General features: G+C 41.9%; 2 protein-coding genes across 6 annotated transcripts; one reads left to right on the top strand and one right to left on the bottom strand.

The window, feature by feature from the left end:
* The first annotated feature begins 3,705 nt into the window (after positions 1–3,705).
* Positions 3,706–27,091, top strand: AK3 (adenylate kinase 3). Of its 5 annotated transcripts, none has more exons than XR_012584860.1 (6): positions 3,714–4,106; positions 10,376–10,495; positions 13,282–13,454; positions 15,742–15,860; positions 16,633–16,750; positions 17,232–17,488. XR_012584860.1 is itself a non-coding variant. In XM_074569373.1 (6 exons), exons 1-6 carry the CDS (start codon positions 3,959–3,961, stop codon positions 26,193–26,195), a joined length of 783 nt encoding a protein of 260 aa, XP_074425474.1. In that variant the 5' UTR covers positions 3,714–3,958; the 3' UTR covers positions 26,196–27,091. The 5 variants fall into 5 exon arrangements, 4 of the variants coding, with proteins under 4 accessions (XP_074425477.1, XP_074425474.1, XP_074425475.1 ...); XM_074569373.1 differs by lacking the exon at positions 16,633–16,750 and adding an exon at positions 26,093–27,091 and having other exon boundaries at positions 17,232–17,351; XM_074569374.1 differs by lacking the exon at positions 16,633–16,750 and adding an exon at positions 22,811–25,537 and having other exon boundaries at positions 17,232–17,351.
* Positions 17,688–27,754, bottom strand: CDC37L1 (cell division cycle 37 like 1, HSP90 cochaperone). The gene is made up of 7 exons (XM_074569371.1): positions 27,558–27,754; positions 25,837–26,118; positions 24,429–24,519; positions 22,194–22,309; positions 21,769–21,891; positions 20,734–20,889; positions 17,688–19,914 (listed from the first exon to the last, which is right to left on the bottom strand). Exons 1-7 carry the CDS (start codon positions 27,660–27,662, stop codon positions 19,813–19,815), a joined length of 975 nt encoding a protein of 324 aa, XP_074425472.1. The 5' UTR covers positions 27,663–27,754; the 3' UTR covers positions 17,688–19,812.
* Positions 27,755–27,823: the final 69 nt, after the last annotated feature.

Genomic DNA, 27,823 nt, shown 5'->3' with positions numbered 1-27,823 from the left:
ATCTCAAAAGAAAGATTGGGAAGACAGAAATGTTTTGCAAACAAAATACTGTCTTTGATCATTACCAACTTGTAACTGTGTAGCCCTGTAATAAAGTATTGCCTTTGCTCGTAACAGGCCATAAGCCTTGTACTGAGTTTCCAGCTGCTACTAATAAAGTTAACTCTATCCCAGCCAAAATCAGGATGCTGTGACAGTGGTTTCTCCAGCTGATGAGTTTTCTATGGCTAATTTATTTTTCTATTGTATCTTTACATGGTACGATGATAGTTTTAAATAGATAATAGTAACAAGCAGTTACACTGTGTAGAATGATACGATGAGGTAACGTAGAGAAAAGGAGGCCTGGTACAATACCTTGAGAAGCCTTGAGATGTGGAGACAGCATACGTAGGCTGGTAAGAGATGGAGCACAGGGTTGGCACAAACAATGCTACAACAATCCACTGCTACAAACAATTCACCAGTGGCCAGTTAGAGAAATGCAGACCTGGAGCTGGACACAACTGTTTTTAGGCACAGCAAATTAGTCAAAGAAACAATATATGTGGACGGCATTGTATATCGTAAACTCGGATGTAATGTGCAGCTGCAGGCTAGTGAAGAAAAAAGCGAGATGTAAAAGTGTATTAGCAAGTATGCAAAAATAACTCCATGCCGACCCTTGAGGGAGGAAGAAGAAACCATGAACATGAACATGGTATTCCTCCTGGTGGAGGACACCAGATGCTGATGACTCTCTGTAACACCCGCCCCTGCCCCCGAATGAGACCACTGACCTTGGCGTCTGGGGAAGATGGGCAGAAGGGTGAACACAGCGCCGGGAGAGTGGTAGAAACTAAGAAATGTGTGTGGAACAATTTCAACTGTAATATTATTATTACTATTGAAACTTTTCAGCATAGACATATCCTTTCTGGTTCTGTAATAATTACCTCTGGATTAATAATAATTAATGAATGAGGCTGTTAAGATCTCAAGCTAACAATAATTTTTTTACTTTATAAATAAGGCGTGTTTCATTGTTGTCATAAATAAGGTTTTGAGTGTAACAAGCTTGTTGTACAGATAGTAAATTTCTGTCTCAAGAACACACATTTCCTAGGAAACTTACAGTTTTGGGACAACCCTTGTTAAGGATAAACGTTAATTTGCTGTACTCAGCATCTGGGAGGAATAATGCATTAGACTGTTTCCTAAAGGTAGGAATGACACAACAAAAGAGATACTGTTATACCCCTCTTTGCAAAGCATATGACATTATTTCAGTCTAAACAAAGAATCACAGCTGTAGATGTTTGGTTTGTAAAAAGTCACGCATTTGATACTTCAAATATAAGGCAAACAATTAAAGCTAACAACATTTCACACTATGTATTTCAACCTATATCTAATTAAAAAAGAAAAATGCAAGTTGTATTAGTTAAACATTGGTTACTGGGCTAAGATATGAATAATTAAGTCTGAATGAAGATAAATCAACTATCATGTTCTAAACATCAAAATGATAATGGCAGAAAAAAAATCACGTGCATGTTTTTAAATACATCTGTGTAAAACATTGTTTACAAACTAATGAGCCAATGACCTACTTCAGTACTACAAATCCTCCCATGATTTCTTTTTCCACTTCTGAATATGTCACAACTATTGCACAAAACCACTAGGACAAGGTTTGGACTCTGGCAAAGAAAGCCAAGGAGAAGGGAACAACCATTTATTTTACTACAAAATTTTTATAATATAAATACCCACTTCCGTTCTGCAAAAGCCGTATGTTAGTAAGAGCATGTGTGTGTGAGACAGAAGTGCCTTTCTATCCACTTCCACCCCTTCTTTGTGTATCCTTTATGAAGTTCAGGCAGGTTTCTAAGCAGTCTTCAACAGTGGGATTATTTTAGCAGTCCTCTGTGGAGTTTTTCTGAGCTGCTCAATAGTGCCCGTGGGGAGGCTGAACCTCAGGTTCCCTCTTTAACAGTCAAATAAATTATTTCTGCTTTTTATACATGGTGACTTTGGAGATAAGGGTTAATGGTCTCTCTGACAAATCTAGCTATTTGTTGCATATTTATTTCATACAATGCCTTCCATTTTCCCACAGATTTGTTTTAGGAACATTCAGAGGTTGTCTACACCCTTTGTGGGCTTCCACCTTTCAGAAGTCTGTGAAGTGTGGAGCTTTAAACAAACAGCATGGCTTCTAACATTTAAATGGCTTTTTGTCGACAAATTTTATTTAAGACTGTGGTGCTTTGGCAGACCGAGATGTTGCCCTGGGAACAGTCATAAAGCCCTGAATGCTTCACTCTTTCTGTCCTACTGCATTCTAGAACAAACGTATCGCTGGGCTCAATTACGGAGGTTCACATTGCTCAGTGTAGTAAGATTTATGCTCATGCTAACATTTCTGTGCCATGCCAGTGCCTCCCTACTTAATTGTTATGGAGATTTATTTTGTTGACTGGGCAGTTTTGGGGCTATATTCCCATTTTCATACTGTTGTTAAGTACCACACATCCATTTGTATGTTTTCCTCTTGCTGTTGCAAATCTCTTGTAAAACCATTGAGATTAAACCAGGTTTTAAAATGGAAAGCTGAATTTCATTAGTGTTTTGGCTTGAGCTCTGCATTCTGTGAGATCACTTTTTCACTGCAGCTCTTGCAGCTCACAGTGGCCAAGATCCATCAACATCTCCAGAACTTTTAGTGGGAAGGCTTGCTCCTCTGGCTGTGGACATGACAGTGAACACTCAGTAAGTGGCGCAGTCTTCTATTTCAGTGAAAACTCTGTCTCCTGCTGTAACTGAGAATCACTGAACCGTGTCTGTGGGAAGGGACCTCTGGATGTCATTTGAAAGAACCCTGCTCAAAAACAAGGCCAACCTCCAGCAGTTCGCATTCAAGTGTCTTAAACAAAGCTCAGACACAGCTTTTTAAAAACGCAGCTGCCTGCTACCAGACAGTTGGAGCTTTTTTTTTGCCAGAGACCAGCAAGAAGAGGGTTGCTGCAGGGAGAGGGGCTGGGTAAGCTGGGAGCCGAGCACAGCAGAGCTGCCTCCCTCACCCCACAGCCACTGCCCGGCAGCACCCGAGCCAGGATGTGCCAGCAGCCCCACGGCTCATCAGGTGACAGCCAGATGTCCCAGGTCAGTCTGGGAAATCCTTACTGTAGGTCAGGATGGAGAGTGGGGCAGGGGGGCTGCGGGGGCGGATGAAAAGGGGCTCCTGGCAGAGGGGCTTGGGGAGATTGGTCAGGGCCAGTTAGGACAGATCATCGAATCACAGAATCGTCTGGATTGGAAGGGGCCTTTAAGATCACCAAGTCCAACCATCAACCTCACGCTGCCAAAACCAGCCCTAAACCATGTCCCTCAGCACCATGTCTACCCATCTTTTAAATACCTCCAGGGATGGCGATTCCACCAGCTTCCCTGGGCAGCCTGTTCCAACGTTTGACAACCCTTTCGGTGAAGAAATTTTTCCTAATATCCAATCTAAACCTCCCCTAGTGCAACTTGGGGCCACTTCCTCTTATCCTATCGCTTGTCACTTGGGGGAAGAGACCGACCCCCCACCTCGCTACAACCTCCTTTCAGGTGCTTTCAGACCCTCTCTGATGCTTTACTTTCCATAACGCCATTTGCTTTCGTGTTTGCCTGGTTGTGGGGTTTGTTTTGTTGTTCCACCCCCCTCCCGCCCCCCCCGCGGTGCTTTTACGTAAAGGATCTTTCCTTCCTGCCCCTGATTGACAGCCAGAAAAGCTGCCACTGTTTTTCCCTGGGAGGACCGGCCTCGCTTTTCCCCCCCCCCCCCCTCCTCCGCTCTCCTCCGCCATCCCCGGTCTTACGGGGGGGGGCGGCCGAGGCGGCGCTCCCGGGGAAGGCGGCGCGACGCTCCTGCCCGTCCCCTGCCCCGTCCTCTGCCGCCGCCGCCGCCGCCAGCAGCCGCCGCTCCAGCATGGTGGTGCCGCCGCTGCTGCGCGCCGTCATCATGGGACCGCCGGGCTCCGGCAAAGGCACCGTCTCCGCTCGGATCATCAAACATTTCGGGGTGAAGCACCTCTCCAGCGGCGACCTGCTGAGGGACAACATGCAGAGGAAGACAGGTGGGAACGGGGATGTTCTCCAGACCCGGGGGGGAAACTAGGAAAACGGCGGAGGGGGGATCGTCCCCGCCGCCCTCCCCCGGTGGGAACCGGTGCTCTTCTTGAAGGCCAGAGCCCGAGGGTCCCCTAAAAAGCTGTCACTCGGCATCCTCTTCGGAAGTGTATCTGGGGTTTATCCCTGTTTTCCCGGTTTTCGTTAACGCCTGCTTGTTTCCCAGTCTCGGTGCTTTTCGTGGGGTTTTTTTGTTTGTTTGTTTTTGTTTGGGTTTTTTTTTTTTTTTTTGTAGGTGTTTCTGATAGTCTTGCAGCTGAAACGTTTTGAAAGGGAAAAAAATACTCGTGTCTTTTAACAGACGGGCCAAGAGGAGGAGTTCTGGGCCACGGGCCTTTTGCAGATCTTTTATAGATGGCTAGAAGTAAAGGCACCTAGAATTACCAGCTTTATGCCAAATTAAGAAGGCCTTGTCCTGAACTGGCAGGCATAACTGTAGTGGTGCTTTCCAAAAAACAATGGGAAAAATTTTCAAAACGCTTACCTTGTGCTTTTTAAATTATTATAAGTTTGCATCGTGCTTAGGTTTCAGCGTGGTCTGTGTTTGCATACAGAGTTGCTTGTATTAGGTAGTGATGTGGATTATACTAAGCATATTGTCCTGGCTTGACCTTTGGCTCTCTGTGGAGATGCCACAACCCCTCTCTCCGCTGGATTTTTGCAATGATGAAAGGTCCCATCCTGACATCCGCATCTGCTTTTTTTCACGGTGGGGTCGAAAACCTTCTGAGAACCATTTCAGGTTGCATGGGATGAAGTGAGAGTATTCCTATTTCCAGCACTTTGAAGCTGCAGAGGACTACATTCACTTGTAAGCATCACTACAATATTATGGTTAGGTAGCTGGCAGTCTTGGTTTTGGAAGCTTATAAGCATGTTTGAAGGCAAAAAATTATCTGTATTATGAAATCAATTGTGGTGTGATTTCCACATCTCTTTTCACACAAATTCTGTTTGCTCTGGAAGAACAATGACTTTGGCTTAGTTGACTGGCTTTACTACAGCTGATATCTACAAGTTAAACATTTGCTAAGAGCACCACCTCTGCAGGCATATCTGATCACGTTCATGCTTTTTCTGTCTGTTCGGTTGTGCAAGTGTACGTTTTTATTTACAGAGGGTCATAAAACCAAAATTGTTGGTATTAGAAACTTCCAATGTAAGTGAGACCTAGTGAGAAGGGAATGTGTTCCAGAAGAGGAAGCAAATATGGTATTTACTAAAAATTTCGGGTTTTGTGCTCTTTCAATATGTCCTGGAGGCGACATCAAAGAACACTAGAATCAAGCTGACGGGTGTGTGAGAAGAGGAAATTGTGAGTGGAAATACCCCATTGCTTGATTTAAGGAGGGCGGCGTGAGCTGGGGAAAGAAAAACACTTGGATTCAGCAAAGTGTTCTAGCTGAGATGGACAGATGAAAGAATGTGAAGGAGAACCAAAATGTGAAATGAAAGTGTATCAGACATTTTAAAACCCTGGATGTGAGGAGAGAAGCCAGTGGAGGGTGTAAGAGATGATGCAGTTTGCTCTGAACTAGCTAGCGTAGAACTTACAGGAATCCGCTACAGAGTTTTCCATTCACTAATTAACTCAGAGGAAGCTCTATTGTAACTGTATTGAAAGGGAGTCACTGGTTGCAGAAATGGTCTCCAAAGGATTGAGTTGAATACTGAGGTAGTAGGAGTAAGTAGAATCATAGAATCATTTAGGTTGGAAAAGACCCTGGGGATCATCGAGTCCAACCATCAGCCCCACTCTACAAAGTTCTCCCTTACACCATATCCCTTAACACCACATCTAAATGAGTCTTAAACACATCCAGGGATGGTGACTCCACCACCTCCCTGGGCAGCCTATTCCAGTGTCTGACCACTCTTTCTGTGAAGAATTTTTTCCTAATGTCCAGCCTAAACCTACCCTGCTGCAGCTTGAACCCAGTCCCTCTTGTTCTATCGCTAATTACCTGTGAGAAGAGACCGGCACCAACCTCTCTACCATGTCCTTTCAAGTAGTTGTAGAGAGTGATGAGGTCTCCCCTCACCCTCCTCTTCCTCAAACTAAACAGTCCCAGCTCTTCCAATCGCCCCTCATAAGATTTATTCTCCAGGCCCTTCACCAGCTTCATTGCCCTGCGCTGCACTCGCTCCAGCACCTCGATCTCTCTCTCGTATTGAGGTGCCCAGGACTGGACACAATACTCAAGGTGTGGCCACACCAGTGCTGAGTACAGGGGGACAATCACCTCCCTCCTTCTGCTGCTCACACTATTTCTAATACAAGCCAGGATGCCATTGGCCCTCTTGGCCACCTGGGCACACTGCTGGCTCATGTTCAGCCGCTTGTCAATTAGAACCCCCAGGTCCTTTTCTGCCAGGCAGCTCTCCAGCCACGCTTCCCCAAGCCTGTAGCGATGCATGGGGTTGTTGTGGCCCAAGTGCAGGACCCGGCACTTGGCCTTGTTGAAGCACATTCCATTAGCATTGGCCCATCGATCCAATCTGTCCAAGTCTCTCTGTAGAGCCTCCATATCCTCATGTAGATCAACACTCCCGCTTAGCTTCGTGTCATCTGCAAACTTGCTGATGATACACTCTATGTCCTTATCAAGGTCATCAATAAAGATGTTAAACAGAAATGGTCCCAACATCGAGCCCTGAGGGACACCACTTGTGACCGGCCACCAGCTGGATTTAACTCCATTGACCACCACTCTTTGGGACCGTCCATCCAGCCAGTGCTTGATCCAGCAGATTGTATGCTCATCCAGGCCATGAGCCGCCAGTTTTTCCATGAGAGTTCTATGGAGGACAGTGTCAAATGCTTTTCGAAAGTCTAGGTAGACAATGTCCACAGCCTTTCCCTCATCCAATAATCTGGTCATCTTGTCATAGAAGGAAATCAGGTTCGTCAGGCAGGACCTGCCTTTCATAAACCCATGCTGACTAGGCCTGATCCCCTGCTTGTCCATTATATGACTTGTAATGGCACTCAAGATGATCTGCTCCATGACCTTCCCTGCTACCGAGGTCAGACTGACTGTAGTTTCCTGGATCCTCCTTTCTGCCTTTTTTGTAGATGCGTGCTACATTTGCTACCCTCCAGTCCATTGGGACCTCCCCAGTTAGCCATGACTTCAGGTAGATAATGGAAAGTGGCTTGGCGAGCACGTCTGCCAACTCTTTCAGCACTCTTGGATGTAACCCATCCGGTGCCATAGACTTGTGTGCATCCAAGCGGCGTAGCAGGTCACTGATCACTTCCTCTTTAATTGTGATGACCTCGTTCAGCTTCCCCTCCCTGTCTCCTAGCTCATGAGGCTGGGTGCCCAGGGAACAGCTAGTTCCGCTGCTAAAGACTGAGGCAAAGTAGGCATTGAGCACCTCAGCCTTTCCCTCATCCTTTGTGACTATGTTTCCCTCTGCATTCAATAAGGGAGGGAGATTTTCCCTAATCCTCCTTTTGTTGTTAATGAATTTATAGAAACATTTTTTGTTATCCTTAACAGCTGTAGCTATGTTGAGCTCTAGCTGTGCTTTGGCTCTCCTAATTTTCTCCCTGCATAGCTTCGCTATATCCTTATAGTCTTCATGAGAGACCTTCCCCCTCTTCCAGAGGTCATAGACTCTCCTTTTGTTCTTGAGGTCCAGCCAAAGGTCCCTATTTAGCCAGGCCGGTCTCCTTCCCTGCCTACTTGTTTTTTGGCACACAGGGACAGCCTCCTCCTGTGCCTTTAAGACTTCTCTCTTGACGTATGTCCAGCCTTCCTGGGCTCCTGTATCCTTCAGGGCAGCCTCCCAAGGGATTTTGTCCAGCAGTCTTCTGAACAGGTCAAAATTTGCCCTGTAGTACACTGAAGGACGGAGAGGGACTGAGAGGCAACTCAGACAGCTTTGACAAGTTTAGTCGAGGCAGAGTTTATGAGTTTTGATTACAATAGAAGACTCCTGCAATTCCCAGTTCTCTGGGAACTGTGTTAGGCTAAGTTGTGCAGATGAAACACTTGGAAAATTAAATATAATTAACAGTAGTGATATGGTACTATTTTTGGCGTTTGCTGCGTTGTGAAAATGGACTTTTTCTGTTGAAAACATCCTTAGCAATTTGCAATGATTACCATGTTCTGCTGCTTTGGAGAGTGGAGAGTCTGTGACCACCTCTCTGGTGCTAAGCAACCTGCTGTCTGCATATGGATAGAACTTGTTTGCTGTGATGCGGTTAGACCATGCCAGCCTTTTCCAAAACCTTGAGACATGGATACCCGTTACCACCTAGGCAGGAAAGAAACCTGTGTTGCCTTTAATTGCAAAGATTGCAATGCCGGCAGTGGTTTCAGACCCAAGCTGAAAAAACAAAACAAAATAAAAACAACAAAACCTCATGAAATCCCACCCCCAACAACAGGGAAAAAAAAAAGCAGCTGTGGTCTTGCATACGAACTTTTTGTCCTAACGTAACTGTGGGTACAGTTGTGCCTATTTTTCTCTTCTGTGAGAATGACTTTCTAAACGACCTGAAGTATGTAGAGAGAGGCAGGATGTTTCCAGCTCTGTTGGTCTAATAATAGGACCTGTGCGCCTTACAGCTTGCCATAAACCTCTCCAGGCCCAAATGCTCATCTGTCTTTTCAAAATACATTAGTACCATTCTCTATCAGCCTTGCCTTGCGCATATTCCTAGACCATTGTGGATAGAGCAATGCTGCAGCATAAATCAGTAACAGATCCAAGCATCAAGTGCACGTTAAACTACCTAGACGTAATTTATTCCTCCTCCCAGCCTACTTTTGCAGGGTACATAGTTCAAAGTGCAGTAGAATAATAAAAGAGGTATGACTTGCTGACCTCAAAGAACGGAGATAGGGAAAAGCATAGAGACTTTGTACCCAGGCAGACCATCACCTTTCCAGCTTGTGATGTGCTGGGGGACTGAAGCACGGTAGTCTGACTCTTTTCCACGTCGTGAGGATTATTAGAAGTCTGACCAAGGTTCATAGCGCATATTTCCGAATGGTCTTCAAACTTTACAAAGCCTGACTCTAGGTGTGAACACCCAGTAAGGGGAAATTGTCCTTTTATTACCTTTTTTTTTTTTTCCAGCACCAAAGCTACTGTTTGTATTACTTGAGGGCATCTATTGCTTTTCAGTTGCCTTATCTGAAGAAAGGCCTCTATATTATTGCATGCTTCAATACTACATCAAGTGATGGGATTGGCAGTCTTCATTCCTTTCTGATAAAAGTGGTTATATCTTGTGTTGGTATGTCAGTCCTTCCCATTTTCTTTTCTGTTTAGTTTACTGTAACTAGATCTGAATTGGCGGCAAGTAAAGGCTTCTGCAGATCCACAAGAAAAACAATCTAGCTGCTATTCTGGGTGATTTACATTATTGGATAATTGTTTTATATATGAAGGCCACGGAGACTTTGTGCCTAGGACACAACCCAGGCAAAATAATTTCTTCCTGGCTAGACCCATAATTTGGGTGTAGTGCAGCACGCTACTGCATGTCATGTAGGAGCATGGTGTGATATCCGGGACTGTCATGCGTGGATGGCATTTTAGGAAGCCAGTGAGTGAAACAACGGGCATTAAAGGTTAGTCAGTTCCATGGGAAAATACTAGTGTCTGCGCGCTCCCAAAAATAGTTTACAACATCTATAAACATCCTCTTGTAACTCTAGTAATCATAAAAACACGTATCTGGCAAGCATGTCCCACTGCATACTGCTCTTTTAAATACCAAAGGCGTTTCTCTCTGTAGTGAAGTCACAAGTAAGAACTAGCCACTAACCTGATTAAATAGCTTCCCTGACAGGAAACCTGAGGGCTGATCTCTTAATGAACATGTATCCTTCACATTTTTCTTCTTTTGAAGATCCTCTTACCTAATGCTGTCTCCTGATTTTAGTTTTTGGCGCCTAATATTTCAAACACTTACTAGTAAAATTATTCGGAGAATGTGGGGTAGAGGTGTGCTGAATGCCCAGTTGCCATCTGTGGAACTACAGACCGGTCAAATTAATCTGACGCGTATTTGCATGATCAGATCCTAACTGATCACCTGGTTTTGAATTTCAGCAAACATATTGTCTGTCTTGTTTGCAGCTCCACTGTTCTGCGCCACCCTGATCAAAACAATTTTTTTGCAGGCTTGTGGGCTTTTTTTCGCTCGCTGGAGGTCAGAGATAGTGTAATGCGACTTCTGTTACTTTCGCAGAAGTTGGAATCCTTGCCAAGTCTTACATTGATGAAGGGCGGCTTATTCCAGATGACATCATGACACAACTGATGCTGAGTGAGCTAAAAGGTCTGGATCGGTACAACTGGCTATTGGATGGTAAGTTAGCATATTGGGTATCGCTGTATATGGAGAGAAAAACTGCACTCAGAGCATTACAGGGATGTTTAATTCATGTTGAAAAGGGTAGTTCAGCACTCCAGTAAAATTTCAAAACTGGCAATTCTGGTAATCCTCATATTTTATTTCCCCTTTAAAATATGCATTGAGAAGTTTCTTTTTTTGTGGAACACCTTTGAAGAATGGGGCTGAGGAATTATTTAAATAGGAAGGTAGGTATGTGATAGAGCAACAAAGTAAGTATGGAAAGCAAGTACTGCAGCAGTGCAGTCTGTAATAAATCACTAACAAAAACACTGCTTAAGTGCTCTAAAAGATCTCTTTCATTTGCTTTTTGGTTCTGTTCTCTAGAGTGAATCGCTCTGCAATTCTGCAGGGTAAGCTCCTTGCTTCAGCGTTCAGAGTAGAGAAAAAATGCATTTGCACTGTCTTCATGGACTGAATGGCTGTTGGCCCCTGGGATGCTCAGCACAAAGATAGCGTCTAGGCTGGATCTGGATGTGTGTGTTTTTGGATTCTAGGCGCAACCTGTCTCAGTAGATAAAACTAAAAAGTTGCTGGTGTGGCTTTTTATTTAGAGGGAGTGAAAAATCCACAGAGTTCTTTGTCCCTTAGTGCTTTATTATAATTGTTCCTAATACAGCAGTCTGTTCTGGTGGCTTTAGTCACAGTTATGTTCCTCCTTAGTGAGGACAAAGGCTTAATTCCCATGGTGAACAGCACAATAAAACCTAGTCAATAAAAGAAAGAGCTGCAGATGTTTCTTTTCTTTAGTTCCAGGTCCAGTGAACACACAGTTCCAGCCTCGTGGATCTGAATGTGTAGCAGTATAGCTGGGCACACTGGCAAGTCTCAGTAGGTTGATGATGAGGAGACCGTAAGAGAATAAATCAATTTCTGCTTATTTTCTGTGATTTCTGTTAATGTCCTGCCTTCTTTAAACTTCTGGAGCAGAAATTTTGTCTGCATCAGTATTTGTAATGTGACTCGGTGAATTACACTAGGGGTAGCTCTGGTGTAATCGGCTCTGTAGGACCAATACTGTTCTGTTGAAATACGTTAACCAGAAAGTCTTTAGTATGATAACTGCAACACAGAACAAACAGCTGAGGTCAGCTAGGTCAAGCTAAATAGAGTTGCTGAGCTGCTTGTATGCTCACTTAGCCAAACACCTATTTCCACTGCCTTAGTCAGGTTGGTGGCTTCTGGAGTCACAGCAGATGTAGCAATCACAGACGTGTGTGTGTGGGTATGACCTGCTTAGACTTATGTGCTGTATAAATAGGGCACTCTTCTCTGCGTTCTTGGATTCTTCATAATTCATTACATCTTTTAGATTATTTTTTCTGTATCAAGAAAACACTGAATGCAGCAAACGCTGGTTCAGCTTCAATGAAATGCTTTTATAAGGGCATTTGAATTTGTTGAGGAAGCTTCTCACTAATAAGTCCCAAAGCAAACTCATTTTCCAGCCGTGTAACTAAGATGTGTGGTGGCTGACTAGCTTGTCAATAATAAGTAAGAACAGCAGTGCTGGAGTCCTGGCTGTCCCTCTGCTCTTAACATTTGGAAGCACTTCCATGAGATAATCTGAGAGAAACAGGATGAGGTCAGTTGATGACTGTGCAAACCAGGTGCATCAGACTTAACGCACAAGTGAGAGCTTGGTCTGAGTTAATCAGCTCTTTCCTTTTGTGATGTGTTAGTCAAGACACAGTAGCCTTAAGACGATGATTTTTTTTTTTTCCTGTTGTAAGGCTAGTTCTTGGCTGGTTCCTTACTCAGGCAATGGACTCATCAACCAGTGTTATGCAAGGAAGAGTTTCTTAAGTTTGTACCTATAAGTTTCTTAAGTTTACTCCTATAGTATGATGAAAATTACAAGCTCCTTAAGAACATAAGACTATGCAAGAGCTTTGTGGGTAGAGGTAGTATTCCAGTGAATCTGTGGTGCAGTAGCATGTTCTGCCGTAGCTTTGACTGCTAAAGTTCTGTGGTCATTTTTGCATTTTAAATTCTTTGTGGAGACCTTGGTTTTCTTGTTCTGTTTCCCACCCCCCCCGCCTCCTTCTTAAGTTCCACTAGATTTCTCTAGTAGTAATATGTGCCTTTGAAGGCACACTACCAGAGCTGTAGAGTTCATGGTGCAAAATGCAGTGTCTTTTAAGTGAAGAGACAGATGCCTGTTCAGCCTGAGTGTTCTCAGTCATGATCTCCAAGGATAGTTTGATACGTTAGACTTTTCCAGAACTCTTTCTAAAGCTTTTGTTTTATGTAAAACTAATACTTGACTGTCTCTGGTAGATCTATTTGGCTTACTGCAACTGAATAAAATAGGTTTGTCATGGTCACCTCCTTACCAGACTTACACAACTGTGGAAGTAAGAGTTGTCACAAATGTTTCTAGTGAGCTGCTTGTAGCTTTTATTGTTTGAAATATGTATACAATGCTTTTATTCAATATAGTGGTATGTAGTGCATATGAGTATGGGGTCTTTTTCCATTTATTTGTGACACTTTTGGGAAGATGATTAAGTGAAACGAGGATACAGAAGCTGGGAGGTGTTTAACAAGTGCTTGAAACACTTTAAAACTAAAAACCGCTGAAAAATACTTGGAAAATCTGATGTCTCTTCAACCTTTACAGTATGACGAGGGTTTTTTTTTTTTTCTGCCTGACAATTAATTTCTCTAATGACCGAATCCAGGTAATTCTCGCTATAACTCTGCCTTTAGATTTTTATGGAGTTGTTCCCTTTAAACAGGTTTCCCCAGAACAGTTGCCCAGGCAGAAGCCCTGGATAAAGAATGTCAAATAGATACTGTGATTGACCTGGATGTGCCATTTGAGACCATAAAGTGTCGGCTCACCGCACGTTGGATCCACCCTGCTAGTGGCAGAGTCTACAATCTTGAGTTCAGTCCTCCCAAAGTGCAGGTAGGCAATACACATCGGTGTTGGCTCTAAATAAATGTTGGTTGCATTTGGTCATTGCAGTAGACTATTTTTTGCATATGTTGTTTCAAAACACAGTAGCTCAGAAGAAAAAGGCTCATTCGTTTGATCTCTTCGGAGCACAGAACCTTTCTGGTAACACCCTGCCTCTCAGGGTACCTTAGTGCCCCTGGTAGAAGCTCAAGTGGATGGGCAATGTGTTTGTTCCCTGCAGAGTGAAACACCGTGGTGTTTTGTAAGCTCTTGTTAAAGCTGTTCACTGATCTGGAAGACTCTCACTCTTGCACACTGGCATAGGAGTTGGGCGTGTTCTTAGCTTGTTCTGCAAGTCTGCAGCCTGTACAGTCCAAAATGTAGTTTCCTTTGTATCTAGGAAGCATGCTGAATCATCATTCAGAGGAATCTACTGAGTGCTTTCCCTGTGTTTACATTTAATCAGGATGGGTATTCTCAAGGGAACAGCTATCGTATTGGAAAACTAGATGTATTTCCCTGACTGGGAAACTTCTCAACAGATAAATCGGATGTTACGGCTTGAGGCATCCTAGAAGAGGAATAGTAAACTTGAAGATAATGACTGTATATTGTTACCTTAAGATTTTTGAGGAACTTGGATTAGCTTTAGCTCAACTCGGCTTAAGTTGTATTTCATCCTTAACTCTAAGTAACTTCTCTGTTGTGGCATCACATTTCACCTGAAAGCTTGATTAAGTTACATCAGAAGCATAGCGGGCCTTGTACTTTTTGGATTTCAGTGTTGCAGGAAAAGAAGCCAGCTGTAATAGCAGCAGGTAAACACCGGAAGTGGGAAACTCGAAACACTGTCTTTGTCTTGTTTAAAACATGGTGGTTTAAGTCATGGGTACTTTAATTGCAGAAGAGCATAGGCATGTTGTGACAGAGAATCATCAGACCTACCAAAGAGTGGCCTTCAGCTGCAAGAGCTTTGCTATTAGGAACACTCCACTCTACTTTCCACTAATTAACAGGCATATCACAACAGTGATATATTGCAAAGTAGATTGCAATATATAAGTGAAACCATGGAATGGAGGTAAACAGATGAAATACGGTTGTCTCTGTTACCTAACAGACCTTTACCTACTCAACAGAACCAAAAGATTACAGCTTTAGAGTTACTGCAAGGCTGAAGTACCTATTTGATAGGTACAATGAAGGCACTAGTATGGCTGCCTGCACAGATGCTAGAAAGAAACATTTGAGTGTTTTAAATATTTGTATTATGTAAACAAGGTAAGTTTTACCATACAAGTCCATCTCTAATATAATACAGATGTTCTGGAATAGGTTTTCTTCACACCTTCACAGAGAAGCTTACTGAACATTGGTGGTTATTGGTGTTCTGAAGTCGACTGCTAGAATGCAAGCAAAAAAGGAAAATAGTTTTGTATCTAACTGGCTTTGTACTTGCACGATCACTCATGTTGCCACTCCAAATGTCAGATTAAACTTGTCTTTAGGGAAAATCAAAATTCTGGAGGATTTAATTAATATGTACGAAGGCGCAAGGAGTATCTGTGGTGGGTCATATGCTGTCCTTGGATGTACAATGATTCAGTGCATCTAAGAAGTAGCAAACTTTGATGCCACTAGCTAGTCCTTTGTAAGATGTGCCAGTGGTCAGTAATTTCTTCAGTCATTGCTGGTTTCAAGGCTTACAAGCTCCGTAATCACTTAAAGCACTTCAGTAAACTGGGGACAAAATGTGCAGCAAAGTCGGAGCTCTCATAGTTCATGCCTTAGGTTGCTACCTGTGTTTCCTGAATCCTACAAAAACTTCAGCTGGCTTTTATGCCATTTTTTGTACAGCTGTTGCTGAATGTTAACTCTTCCATTTTGCAACTTGAAAATCAAAGCGCCACTAACTCCTTTCCCCATTTCAGTACTGTCAAACAAAGGTCAAATTGGTCTCTTGCTTGTTTCCTTTTATGCAGTAATATATTACCAACAATATTGTTTTTGCTGATGTATGAAAGTTTTGTCTACATATTTCCCATATTCAGCAAATATTCCAGAGGACATATTAGGCAAGTTCATTGCCAATACTGAGAAAATATTTAACTGATGGACTGTTTTACTGGATAGTCAACATCTTACATTCCAGATAAGATATGGGCAGTAGCTTTTCTCTTTATACACAGAATCTACACCTTGACTAACTGGAAACTGATCATAATTTAAACAGAAAATTACACAAAACATACTTAAACAGAAATACACACCAGTGTTTGCTTTTAACCATGATTAGGGCATTGATGATATTACTGGAGAGCCACTTGTTCAGCGTGATGATGATAAGCCAGAGACGGTTACCAAGAGGCTGCAGGCTTATGATGCACAAACAAAACCTGTTCTAGAATATTACCGGTAAGTAGTAAAATCTACGCTTCCACATTAGCATAGCGAAGAACAGATCTCTTCAGTTACAGAGATATTGCAACAGTGAACGTGGCATGAGCAGCAGTGTATCCTTCATCAACTTAGTAAGAAATCAGCCCAGTAAAATGAGTATGTTTTCCACCATTGAATGAAACCCCTTCAGGAGCCTGCTTAGCAAAACAGCCTTTCACTGCAGCCATATTTAGCTTTGCAAAGAACACCATGCATTATTCAATGCGTTATGGTACTGTTCTGAGCAACATAGCTCTGGTTAGTAAGATAACAGAGACAGTGCCTTTCTTTTTTTGGAAGATTTAACAGTATTTGCTCTTCTGGATGTATAAGTAAAAGCCCTCCTAACAAGGCCTAGAGGTCAAGAAATGATATGCAAATAGAAAAACTGTTAATGAGGATTTAAAAGTGTCTGTTCTAAGAACAGGACTGTGACGGGCACAGCTAGCAAGACTCATTGGAATAAGTAGCTATTTGAGAATACTGCCATTTGCACTGCGGAGTGATAACAAATTATTAGTTCTTTTAAGAGCCAAGAATATACACCAAGTTTCTCTTCACGTAAAGCTGCAAATATCGCATTGTTAATATACAGATATTAGTAGGTCCCCGTGTAGAGCTACAGCTTTGTAGTCTTATCTTGCCTAGAAAAAGAAATCAGACTCTCTTTGACATCCTGAAGTGACTGTCCTTCCTCTATCTCCATATCCACCACCCTTCATTATGGTCTATCAAAACTGTTGAACAGAAGACTAGAAGCTCCATCTTTGGGGTGGTTAAGTTTTAAAGAAGGACTTTTTCTGGATTGACAATGATTTTCCTGACTTTGGTAGCTTTCTGAAGTGAAAATGCCTCAAAGCACCACAGTAAGACATAGGCGTAAACTATTATTACTACTGGTCATAACATACTTTACAGATAAAATTAGCTACTAGAACTAATTCGGAATAACTTGAATGTGCCTGATTCACTTGTTTGTTCTGATGCACCATCTTTGATCCTTGAGGCGTAACTTTACAAGACCTGGGTTAGTCACAGTTGTTTGGATGACTGCTGTACAGCATGTGCTATATGACTGCATTGCTGCTGCTTATTTTTACCCTTCATAGTTTGTTATTAAGTACTCTGTGGACAGCTGTTGGTTTTACAGACTGATGTCACCAATAGCTCACTGTTTGAGGAACAGAGTAATGCATGTCCAGCCCGCGTTCACAATGTTATGGCTGTTCTTTGTGTTAAATCACATACGTATTCGGACATTCCGGCCAGGGCAATTTTAAAGTGATGTGCAGATCCTGGAACAATTAAACAATTTGACTTCTGTAACGCTTTCTTTTTCTTCCTTAGGGAAAAAGGGTTGTTGAAATCCTTCTCTGGAACAGAAACTAATAAGATCTGGCCACATATCTATGCCTTCCTCCAAACCAAGTTGCCAGATGTGAGCCAGAAAGATGCTACCACTCCCAGGTGAAAATAAGTCTAACTTCTGCTCCTCTGCCATAGCTCACACATGATTACATGAGATTCAGCAATCAAGGCTTTCTCGGCTTTCTCTGTGTAGTCTACCAGACTGATCAATAATTAAAGTCTAATGTTGTCCTTAACTTACATTATGATAAAATGGCATCGCCTGTGGTCCTCACTTTAATGCTGTGTTTTTTATATTAAATATACCTAATTTTTTATAATATAGTAACTGACTTTAACAAAAGCATCTACTCTTGTGTCTCTTATTCCGAAAATATTTAAGTTTGCAAATATTGACTGGTGAAGGAAACACATTTCAGAATACAGCTTAATTACAATGCACATTGATTGATTTACTCACTCATGAATAGTGGTGTGAAGCAATAAAGACAGGAAAGCACGTTTCTTGATTGTGTGGGCCAGACAGAAGCTGTGGGGAACCATGAACACCATTCTGCAAAAAGCCATTTCAGACCAGCACTGGCATACATATAGTCACGGTTAGAAAACAGTAGGTACCACATTACAATGAGAAACCATGATGCGCTGCTTACTTCTACTTGTGCATTTTGATTTCACTAAAAAGCAGCTATGCTTGTCTTTTTGACAGCCTACATTAAGTTTCGGTTAGCCGGTGGGAGATGGGGTAGGGAATCGCCTTATGATTTGACACTGAACTCCCACACCATCCAATCTTAGCCCCCTAGAAACTTTAAAGATAACCTTCAGTATATCACACGTTGCTAGATCAGCGCGGCACTACTGCTAATGGTAGCAATTGCAAGTCACTGTGATACACTGCCCTTACTACCATTGTACATAACATTCACTTAAACAACCTGAAGTTATTAGCTTCCCTTAGTTTCCCGTAATAATTAACTAATTATTAAGGAGGAGGCAGTGTTTACTTATCCTCTCTGGAGTATCTGTCAAACTTAAAAAAAATATAAAAAATTACTTTACTACTGAAGCTGATTATCTCTTAATTCACGTCAGAGACAGAGCTGCTCCTTTATCCTCAGTCTGTCTGCAAAAGAACTGCTAGAGAACACAAGGCACATGAAAAGCTGGTTCTATCGGTGGATCTGGTGTTCCTACTTTTGCTGCTGCAGCTGTACCAATACCCATGCTGGAATATGCTGCAGACTTAGAATTTTTCCTACCTCTGCTACAGCCAAAATGAAAATTACTGGATCTCAGCACAGCTTTTGCCTGAATTAGCAACTGCAGGTAGAGTGTGTTCATCAAACTATTGAAATCTAGATACCTTCCAGACCTCATGTACAATCAGAACAAGACAGTGAAGGACCGAGAGTGTGTACCGATACTGATATTTGAGATATGGGTGGTCGTCACTGGAGTCTTCCAACTGCAGTATACATTTTTATATATAGAACCGCTGTAATAGCAGCAAGTTAGAAAAGCACAGTAGAATTTTGGATTGCAGAGGTTTTGTGGAAGGCCTTGTCTAGAAATAGTATTTGTATTTCCAGCTCCTTAAATAGCAAACTTCTAATGACTTTTTGCTTTCATTGTTTGAGTTGGCAATGCCAAAAACCCACTTTACTTTAGTAGCATATGAAGTACCTTTCAAACCCTGCAAGACACCTTACCCTATATGAACTGTGACAAAGCTTGTTATTTAAACTGAAGTCAGCCTAACCCTTGTACCTCAAGTTCCCTCCATCCAGTACTTCTCCCCGTAAAGAGACCTGGTTTAAAAAAAACAACCCGAAGTTAGCCTTATGAACAAGAAAAGAGTCAGACTCTCAGAAATGACACAACCCAGCACTCAGATGTAGACAAGCATTGCTTACGTTTTAGGATAAAACCAAGTTATGTTTAATGAAAGCACAATGTAACATTTAAATCCCCTTAGCAGAGGTAGACAGCCAGTGTTTTAATCTAACCCATTCAGATCTGAAATACTGATACCAGATAATGATTTATTGCTATTAGTGATAACCAAATTTGAGAGCTTATAATGTCAGCACGGTAGCATGAATACAGTTGTGATCTCCAATATTCATAGATTAAAACATGTCCACGTCTGTAGTAAAACAATAGCAGATTCTACCAAGAATCTACCACTTCTTGTAAACATTGTACTTGTGCAGATTTTTTTTTTCATACTTTAATTTCTAAAGTCATGAAAGGCAAGGTTAGTAGCAGAAAACACATCCAGTTTCACATTCGGCAATATGAGAACCCTGCTCTTCACAGACAACCAAAAACCTAGCAGCACATTTTCAAACAATATTAGAAGTTTTTCTGAATTACCCACCCTTCAAAATCCCTTCCCAGCTAAAACCAAAAAACAACAACAACAAAAAAATCTGACAGCAAAAATAAAGTGCAGTACCCAGAAAAATAAGTGTCAAGAAAATAGCCATGTTGGTTTCTTTAAAAAGAAAAAAAAAACAAAGAAAAAAAAGAGTACTTGGCCTCAGTCTTAAGAGTACTATACTGTGTCCATCATTTTGGATTCTTCTTCATCTCTTTGTATCACAGAGTTTAAACTGCAGTCTTCTGTGTTTATGGAACCTTGTAGATCACCTGTGTTCTGCAACAGATGAAAAATTGACAGCTTAATTCTCCATAACTGTATAGAGGGGGAGAGGGGGAGAGGGGGAGAGGGGGAGAGCTTTTAGCTTAAGTTGGACTCTGCCTGTTGTCCATCTTAAGATAAGACAAATTTGCAATAATAAGGAAATAAGCTCTGAAAAATTCATCAACCAATATTTTCACACCGTGGTAAGAATTCTCTAAATTTGCTGGCATAGCTTGTATTTGGTCTCAATATTTCTAGCACTTGACTGCATATTTACTTAAAATTCAGCTGTTGGATCATACTTGAGAGGTACTTTAATCAAATTATTTCAAATAAGTAGTTTCAATTGCGAGTCCTTCCCTATTACCTAATAGGTAACTGCTTCTTCATTCTAGAATGTGGCCATCACTAGTACTGTAATAAAAGACTTAAGTACCCTCAGTTTCCTTTTATAACAACAGGAGACTTCCCTTAGGCTTGACTTACCTGAATGATCCCACGAACAGTCATTTTACACTGAAAGCTCACTTCACTGTTTGTGGTAAAGACTGCAAATACAATTCTAGCATCTGATCAGTTTCATGATGCAGTGTTTATTTTAAACATGAAAATGTAAAGGCAGTGAACTAACATCTGCTTTTGACCTTACGCTGTTGCTTTCTGAATTCCAGTATGTAAAAAGAAGGCTCATATATGCCTTGCATACTGATAATATCCTGAGCACTAGCAGTTCTAGGAATAATCCTGTTTATATTTCAGAAAGGTACAACTTCTAAAGGCAGGACCTATTCCTACTTTAGTTAAATTAATTTCTAGAAATAACAAACCTACCGGTGAAAAAGATGTCAGCTCTCCTACAAGACCAGGATTGACACTGAGATCATGTAGTAACATAGTTTGAAAGCCATGCGATTGTGACCAGATTCTCACTCTCGTCTTGAATGCCTCAAGTTCATTTTTAAAAGCCTCAAAATAGCCTTCTCCTGTCTGCAAAGAGAAGAATTAAATATTTGCACTTCAGACAGATTTACTTCTGAGTTGGAAGCATACAGCGCGCTGAAAAAACCCGATACAGTAAGGCATGTTTTATCCTTTGGGGATAACAACTGTGAACAACTCAAGAATAGTGTTAGTCAATTTAAAATTACATTTAAGGTAGATTTCTTTTTAAGACAATCTGTAGTATTTATATGTAGAATCAAAGTAATTGATTTATCTAAGGACATGTAAATCTAGTGTTAGCCGTTCCCTTATTTCAAATCAGAAGCTAGTACTCTTAGAAGAACTAAGGTGCTTGTTGTAGCAGCACCCTGGACAAAAGTAAAGCACAAGCTGACTCGCACTTAAACTGAACTCCTTTAGGAAATATTGAGAGCCATCAGAGTCTTGATTAACAGAATAGTCTACGGCAAACCACAGTTTCAGTCTTCCACATTTCTCCTGCATAGCTCTGGATTGCCCTGTTTCAGTAATGAGAAACGGACACTGCTGGGCCCCGCTGTGATCTGCAGATGAAATGGCAAGTTGTGGCAGTGCATAGGTACGCTGTGAAAACACGGGTGTAATTAGCCAAAAATCAGTCCTTAGACTGGTCTATGTCTGCTGTTGTTATTTAGTTATTACTTGTCTATAACACCCCTGTTGTCCCTCTGGGATCAGCAAAATCCACTAAACTTTCACTTTCAGAATTGGAATTACACCAAAATATTCTCTCTAGAAAAGAATTGCTAACAAAACACTTTCCCATAAGCCTAAGTCAGTCAATAAAATATTTAGCCTCTTATGGTTAGGAAGAAGCCTCCTCTAAAACACTGGTCCCTGGTACAGCATCAAGGGTTTCTCCCATCATTACCCTAGTTGACTTACTTTGGCTTTTTGGAAAAAGAGACGAAAACACCCTCTTGGATCCACGTTGCAGCTTCTGGCAATTTCTATAATAAACTGCATTGCAACTGCTTGGTGTGCTACTTGCTCCATGAGAGCTCTTTTCTGGGAAAAAAAAAAAGAAAAGAAAAAAAGTTAAGGTTATGATTTAAAGATATTTCCTGTGATTATATTTCTAAAATTCAGCATAATTTCCTTTTGTTCTACTTCCTAAACAGATAAGAACTGATGCTCACAGAAGCAAGGGGACTGATAATCAGCTATAACTAGACAGATATGTGAGAATGCACTATAAAGTAGAGAGAGGGTGGGAAGAACAGTTAAACAGCTAATCAAGTTGGTCAGCTTTTCTATAGTGTAAGTGGGAAAATGTATGCTTTCAAACAATTTAAACATCTTTGTCATACCTGTTCAGCTTCTAGATGATAACACCACAACATGAGATACCTAGATGTCTCTTCACATACAAGATACGGGTGATCAGACAAAAATCTTTGACTGTCATCCCATCTGCTCAGCATACCTAATAAGAGAAACATAGTTAAGATATTCTAAATGAATAAATGATTTAATGCAGCAAAGAAGTTACTTGCATTAATACCCCTGTATATATAACACCTTTGCAATTCACTAACCTCAGAATGGCAGCATGCAGCTAAATTTGGAGGGTTTATTTATACATCTAACCAACGCTGAAAGCACTGCCAGGAGACTTTGAAATACTAAAAGTAGATTTTAACAGTCAAAATTTCCTATATTTTAATGCATCTCTAGAATCGTTGATGTTATTTTTCATTGGCTATCATACACACTAACATAGCAGTGTAGGTATCTACTAGTTACATCATCAAATAGTGTAAAAAGCTCATGGATAGAGATTTACATTCTGTGATTCTGACAAACACGAATCCTCTAAATGTTTGCAAATAAGAATGCAAAGAAAAGAACGTGTAATCTGTCAAAAATGAAAGTGCTTCTAACACATAATTTGCTAGGTTTTTAGGAAATTTGAATTTAATTACAGGAACAGCTTGATCTCAAAAAGCAAAGCCACATCAGTATTGGAAACTTAACCAGAAGATTGAATTTTGATAGCATGAAGCTACCTTCCTGTGAAGAGCTGAGTTTAAAAATCATAACTCAATACTCAGACCACTTCTTAAAATTGTCCTTCATGTATCACTGACAGTCAAGTCATACTGGCAACAGGTACCAGATGTACAGCTTTAACTGTCTATCAGTGTATAATTATAACTGGGCTAAAGATAATTCAGTAGTAATGACCTAAGCTAATCTTAATTCTAACAAACGCACGCCTAAAGAGAAAGCAATGGCTAGTATTTCTTTTTGTGGTTTTCAAGAGAGCTATCATGAATAGGTTCTTTATTGCTTGGAAGCCAGAGCAGGATCCAGAAACGGGACTCATGCAGTATGGCTAGCGAAGTCCACACTACCCCTTGGCAGCAGCCAGCACGCAACAGGAGACTTGAAAGAGCATTAATGTACTGTCCCTTTTTACAATGGATTTACATATTTTGAATTAAAGTAACAACATGGCTTTGCGTTTAGAAGGTAACAAAAAAATTGATGAATTTCTTTAATAATCACAGATTCACAGAATAATAAGGTTGTTTCTGTAACGGCTTAATCTGAATTTAGACAACAAAGTAATTTTGCTCAACTCTTAGCTAGGAAGCCTGCAAATAAGATGATTTTTTTCTGCTGAAATGCACAGCAGGGGAGACGTCTTCTGATTCCACTATCCTTACACTTAGCAGTTAAGGTATTTGAGAGAACCTGTGTTTATCACTGCTGTTTGCATACTCTGACAGTATTGTGCCTCAACTTGGTACTTGCAAGGTTTGCTAAGGCTAACAGGGCTAAAAACCCTTTAAAACTGTTTAAGATCCTTAGAAGCCAAATAGCTTAGTAACAACGAGTTTGTACAAAGAATTAATTTTGCCAACTCAGTCCTGTTCTTGATTGTTCTGGAATTCCAAATATGGCTGTACTATATCGTATTCTGACATCAGCCTGTAACTAAGAATGGAAAGCACTTCAGAGAACCATCAAAATTTCAGACTACATTACAAGATCAGCTTTCTGCTTAATTGGGTTCAACAATTATGACAGAACTGAAGTGACACCTAGTGGATAATAATGTTAAGAAGCGCACAATTCTATCCACACGTACGCTCAGCAGGCATTTATAGACATTTCCCTTCAATCAGTCATTACCCTTGTAGCTTAATAGCCACCAGAAAAACAGTTTTTTAAAGGAGACAATTATGGACAATCCTATGCACTTTTATACACATGACTTGCACTTCCATGAATGTCCCTGCCCTTTCCCACTGAGCAGCAGAAAAAGTTTCTAGAGCTTTAGTCTTCAGGGCTTAAGCTCATTCAAGTATTAATTTTATTTTTTAAATTGAAGCTCTTATTGCTCACAGGCACTAACAATCTTCTACAATTTACACCTTACTTCGCTTTGAAATTATTAACTGTCCTGATAAAATAAAGATGAGCAGTCTGTTAGCCAGGTCTTAAATTTGTTAGCATTCACTCTGTACAGCAAGGAGCCAACCTACGCAAATTCTGTCAAAGTTTGAACCGCAAAGTGTTGGAAAAAACACACTCACCAAAGTGTCTAATCTTTTGTTCATGTTTTTGCATACGTGGTTCAGACACATCTTCATCTTCTACTTCTTTTCTCTTTTGATTAATAAAACTCTGAGGAACAGAAAAATTTTACTATCATAGAAACTTGAGACATACCTTTTTGTGATATATAGGGTCATGCCATATACTTGAGAAGGTTTTCCTTAAAAAAGCACATTTCCTAATAATAGAGTTTAAGTGTCTCATTATAGTATACTGACCAAAGAACTCTGAAAAATTTCTATCCTCAGGTAGAAACTTACTGATCTGTCAACAATGAAAATCATGTACATTGCAGCCTGGATGCAGCTAAATTAGGAGATATGCTAGCTGTTCAAATTAAATTGTGAAATCAAACCTGAGATTCTACTATAAAAAAAAGTTTGTGCTAAATAATCTGTATTACTGTAGTCACTATTAGAGGCAAACTAACAATTTCACATTTTAAGAATTTGGCACAGTAGAAAAGCACACTCTTCATGTGAGGAAACTATTGTTCAGCGCATTTGGCAATACTTGTGCTACTTAGAATCATAGCGTGGTTTAGGCTGGAAGGGACTTCTGAAAATCATGTAGTTCCACCCTGCCCCTGCCATGGGCAGGGACATCTTCCACTAGATCAGTTTGCTCAAAGCCCCATCCAGGCTGACCTCCATCGCTTCCATGGGTGGGGCATCCACAGCTTTTCTGGGCAACCTGTTCCCATGCTTCACTACCCTCATAGTAAAAAAGTTCACTGTAAAAAATTCTTCCTTATATCCAATATAAATTTACCCTCTTTCAGTTTAAAACCATTGCCCCTTGTCCTGTCACTACTGGCCATTATAAAAAAAATCTCTTTCCATCTTTCTTATAAGCCCCCTTTAAGTAGTGAAAGGCCACAATAAGGTCAGTAAGGGCTCCCCAGCACCTTCTTTTCTCCAGGCTGAACAACCCCAACTCTCTCAGCCTTTCTTCACAGAAGAGGTGCTCCAGCCATCTGATCATTTTTGTGGCCCTCCTCTGGACCTAGTCTAACAGAGCTGGTCACAGTACTCCAGGTGGGGTCTCAACAGAGCAGAATCACCTCCCTCGACCTGCTGCCACGTTTCTTTTTATGCAGACCATGGCTTTCTGGGCTGCAAGTGCACATCGCTGGCTCATATCTAATACCTAGATGACCCATGCAAGGGGTCATGATCTGCCCTTCTGGAAGAGAAATGTCATCCAGTTTTGTTGTATGAGTGCAGCTTGCTCCCTTTCATGAGGCAAAATAAGAAACAAACAAAAAAACATTTAACACAGACTGTGGTTTTGTACTGTACTGGACACAGAAGACAAGACTAGTAACAACTGGAATGAAGAAATGAGGCTAAAAATTGTTTTCAGGCACACTGATATGGGTCATACCTTATTAAATACCTCCTTACTAACAAGATCTGTGTTCCATAGATTGTGTCTTTCCCTCTGATTTAGAGCTTCTTCTTTTCTTCTCCACTCTTCCTCTCTCCATCTCAACTCTGCGGCTTCAGTCTTTGCTTTAGCAGATTCCTGATTGCAGGATTCTGAATTATGCAGTGCTAAGCTACCAAGTTTTTGTTGGGCTTCCGCTAGGTTCCATGTGCATTCTACAGAGTGCTTCACGAACTCTCTTTCTTTTTGGCAGGCTAATTCAATCCCTTGGCTGTACGTCTGTGAAGAAAATCAAGACATGCTATTTATGGAGGGGAAATTTAGTTTACAGTTTATATAGGAGCAGACAGGCATAAATCCCAAAGATAATGCACCTGAAAGGCAGATATACAGTACTATATTTGCAGGAGTGATGAAGCTTGGTATTGTACAGCTAGATGTTTTTATAAAAACAGATTTTTTAATTCAAGCTGTCTTAACTTTGTTAAGACATTTGCAAAATGTCTTAACGTTTTGCAAGTGTCCTGCACTTGCAAAATCACGGATCACGTACCACTATCAGTAATTGCCTCCAGACTGTAAAAATACTTTTGACACAGCTGAAACCCCTCTGGCTACCTTTGGGCTGGAACGCTATCTACAGCTGATTGTGAGAATACCCTGAATATATACTTCTGAGAAGAAAGGATCAGTTTTGTGATGTCAGATAACAACAGTAAAGGAAGGGCTGCTGCCTGCATTCCAATACGGATTAGTACCCAACAGATGGCCAACATCTTCCCTTGAACTGACAGTGAAAGCGGAATTTAAGTTATGAAGTGGCTGAGGCCCAGCACAAGCATATGCTCCTTTTGGTCAAATCTATTGAGGAGGTCACCACTCACAGGTGGGAGAGAAAACTGACCTCTTAAGCAGCAGAGCTTATGTTACTTCTGGGTGTGAGCTGGGAATTCACACTCAGTAACTTCAGAAATTATCCTCTAAAGCACATGCCATGCCTTCCCACCAAGAGCAGAGAAAAAAAATATCCATACACATTAGCTCCTCAGCCTTCTAGTGCTGTACTTAAAAGTCGTGATGCTGATAACCTCTGGCAGAGGGACATGAAGGATGGCACAAGTTCTGAAAGCTTATTTGAAGGAAACTTTAATGCAGGTACATCAAAGTTCTTGTGCCAACTTTGTTTGGAAATTGCAGCGGTTTTTTATTTTATTTTTTTTTCAATAACAAGGTGATAAATTTCACTGTTTGGAAAACTAACATAAGGGCAGCTTCTTGCAAGGACACACAGAATTCCTGACAAGGTATTTATAACACGCCGACTTGCCCTAGCCGACAGAGAAACGCACCGCCTACGCATCTGCTTTTTAGACACGGGGATACCGAGATAACTTCAGCCCAGCTCCTTCCACATCACTTGCCAAACGTGGAACTGTTACTCACGGGCGGCGGCAGACGCCAGACAACCCCCCCCAACACTCCCCACCCCCGGTGGCGGCGGCAGCGCACCGGCCCCTGCAGGGCGGCGAAGCGGACGCCAGCGGGGAGCGGCCCCCTCCGCCCCGACAGCAGACCGGGCTGCTCGGTCCCCCCCCGTACCCCCGTGGCACCGGCTGGCTCCGGGGACGGGGGGGAGCTGCGCTACCGGGGGTCGTGAAGCGGCGGGAGGTCCCGGGGTGGGTGAAAGGGTTGGGGGGGGGGGGGGGGCATGGATGTACCTGTACTTCCTGCAGGCGCCGACTGGAGGCGGGAGCCCGCCCCCGCTCCTCGTCCTCCTCCGACGGAGGGTCGCCGTCCCGGGAGTGCGGGAGCCACAGCGCCATCCCGACCGAACGCCGTCCCCCGCCGCCCGCCGCGCTCACACGCCTCACCGGAAGTGAGGCAGAGCGCAACACTTCCGGCAGCCGAGGCGGGTCGGGGCCTGCGCCGTTCGGGCCGCGCCGCGAAGGGCCCGGCCGCCGGGCCCGCCCCCCTGCTCCGCCGC

This window comes from Larus michahellis, chromosome Z (genome assembly GCF_964199755.1).
Source record: "Larus michahellis chromosome Z, bLarMic1.1, whole genome shotgun sequence".
NCBI classification, from domain to species: domain Eukaryota; kingdom Metazoa; phylum Chordata; class Aves; order Charadriiformes; family Laridae; genus Larus; species Larus michahellis.
Note: the sequence above shows the minus strand (reverse complement) of the source record. Positions and strands in the feature narration are given on the sequence as shown.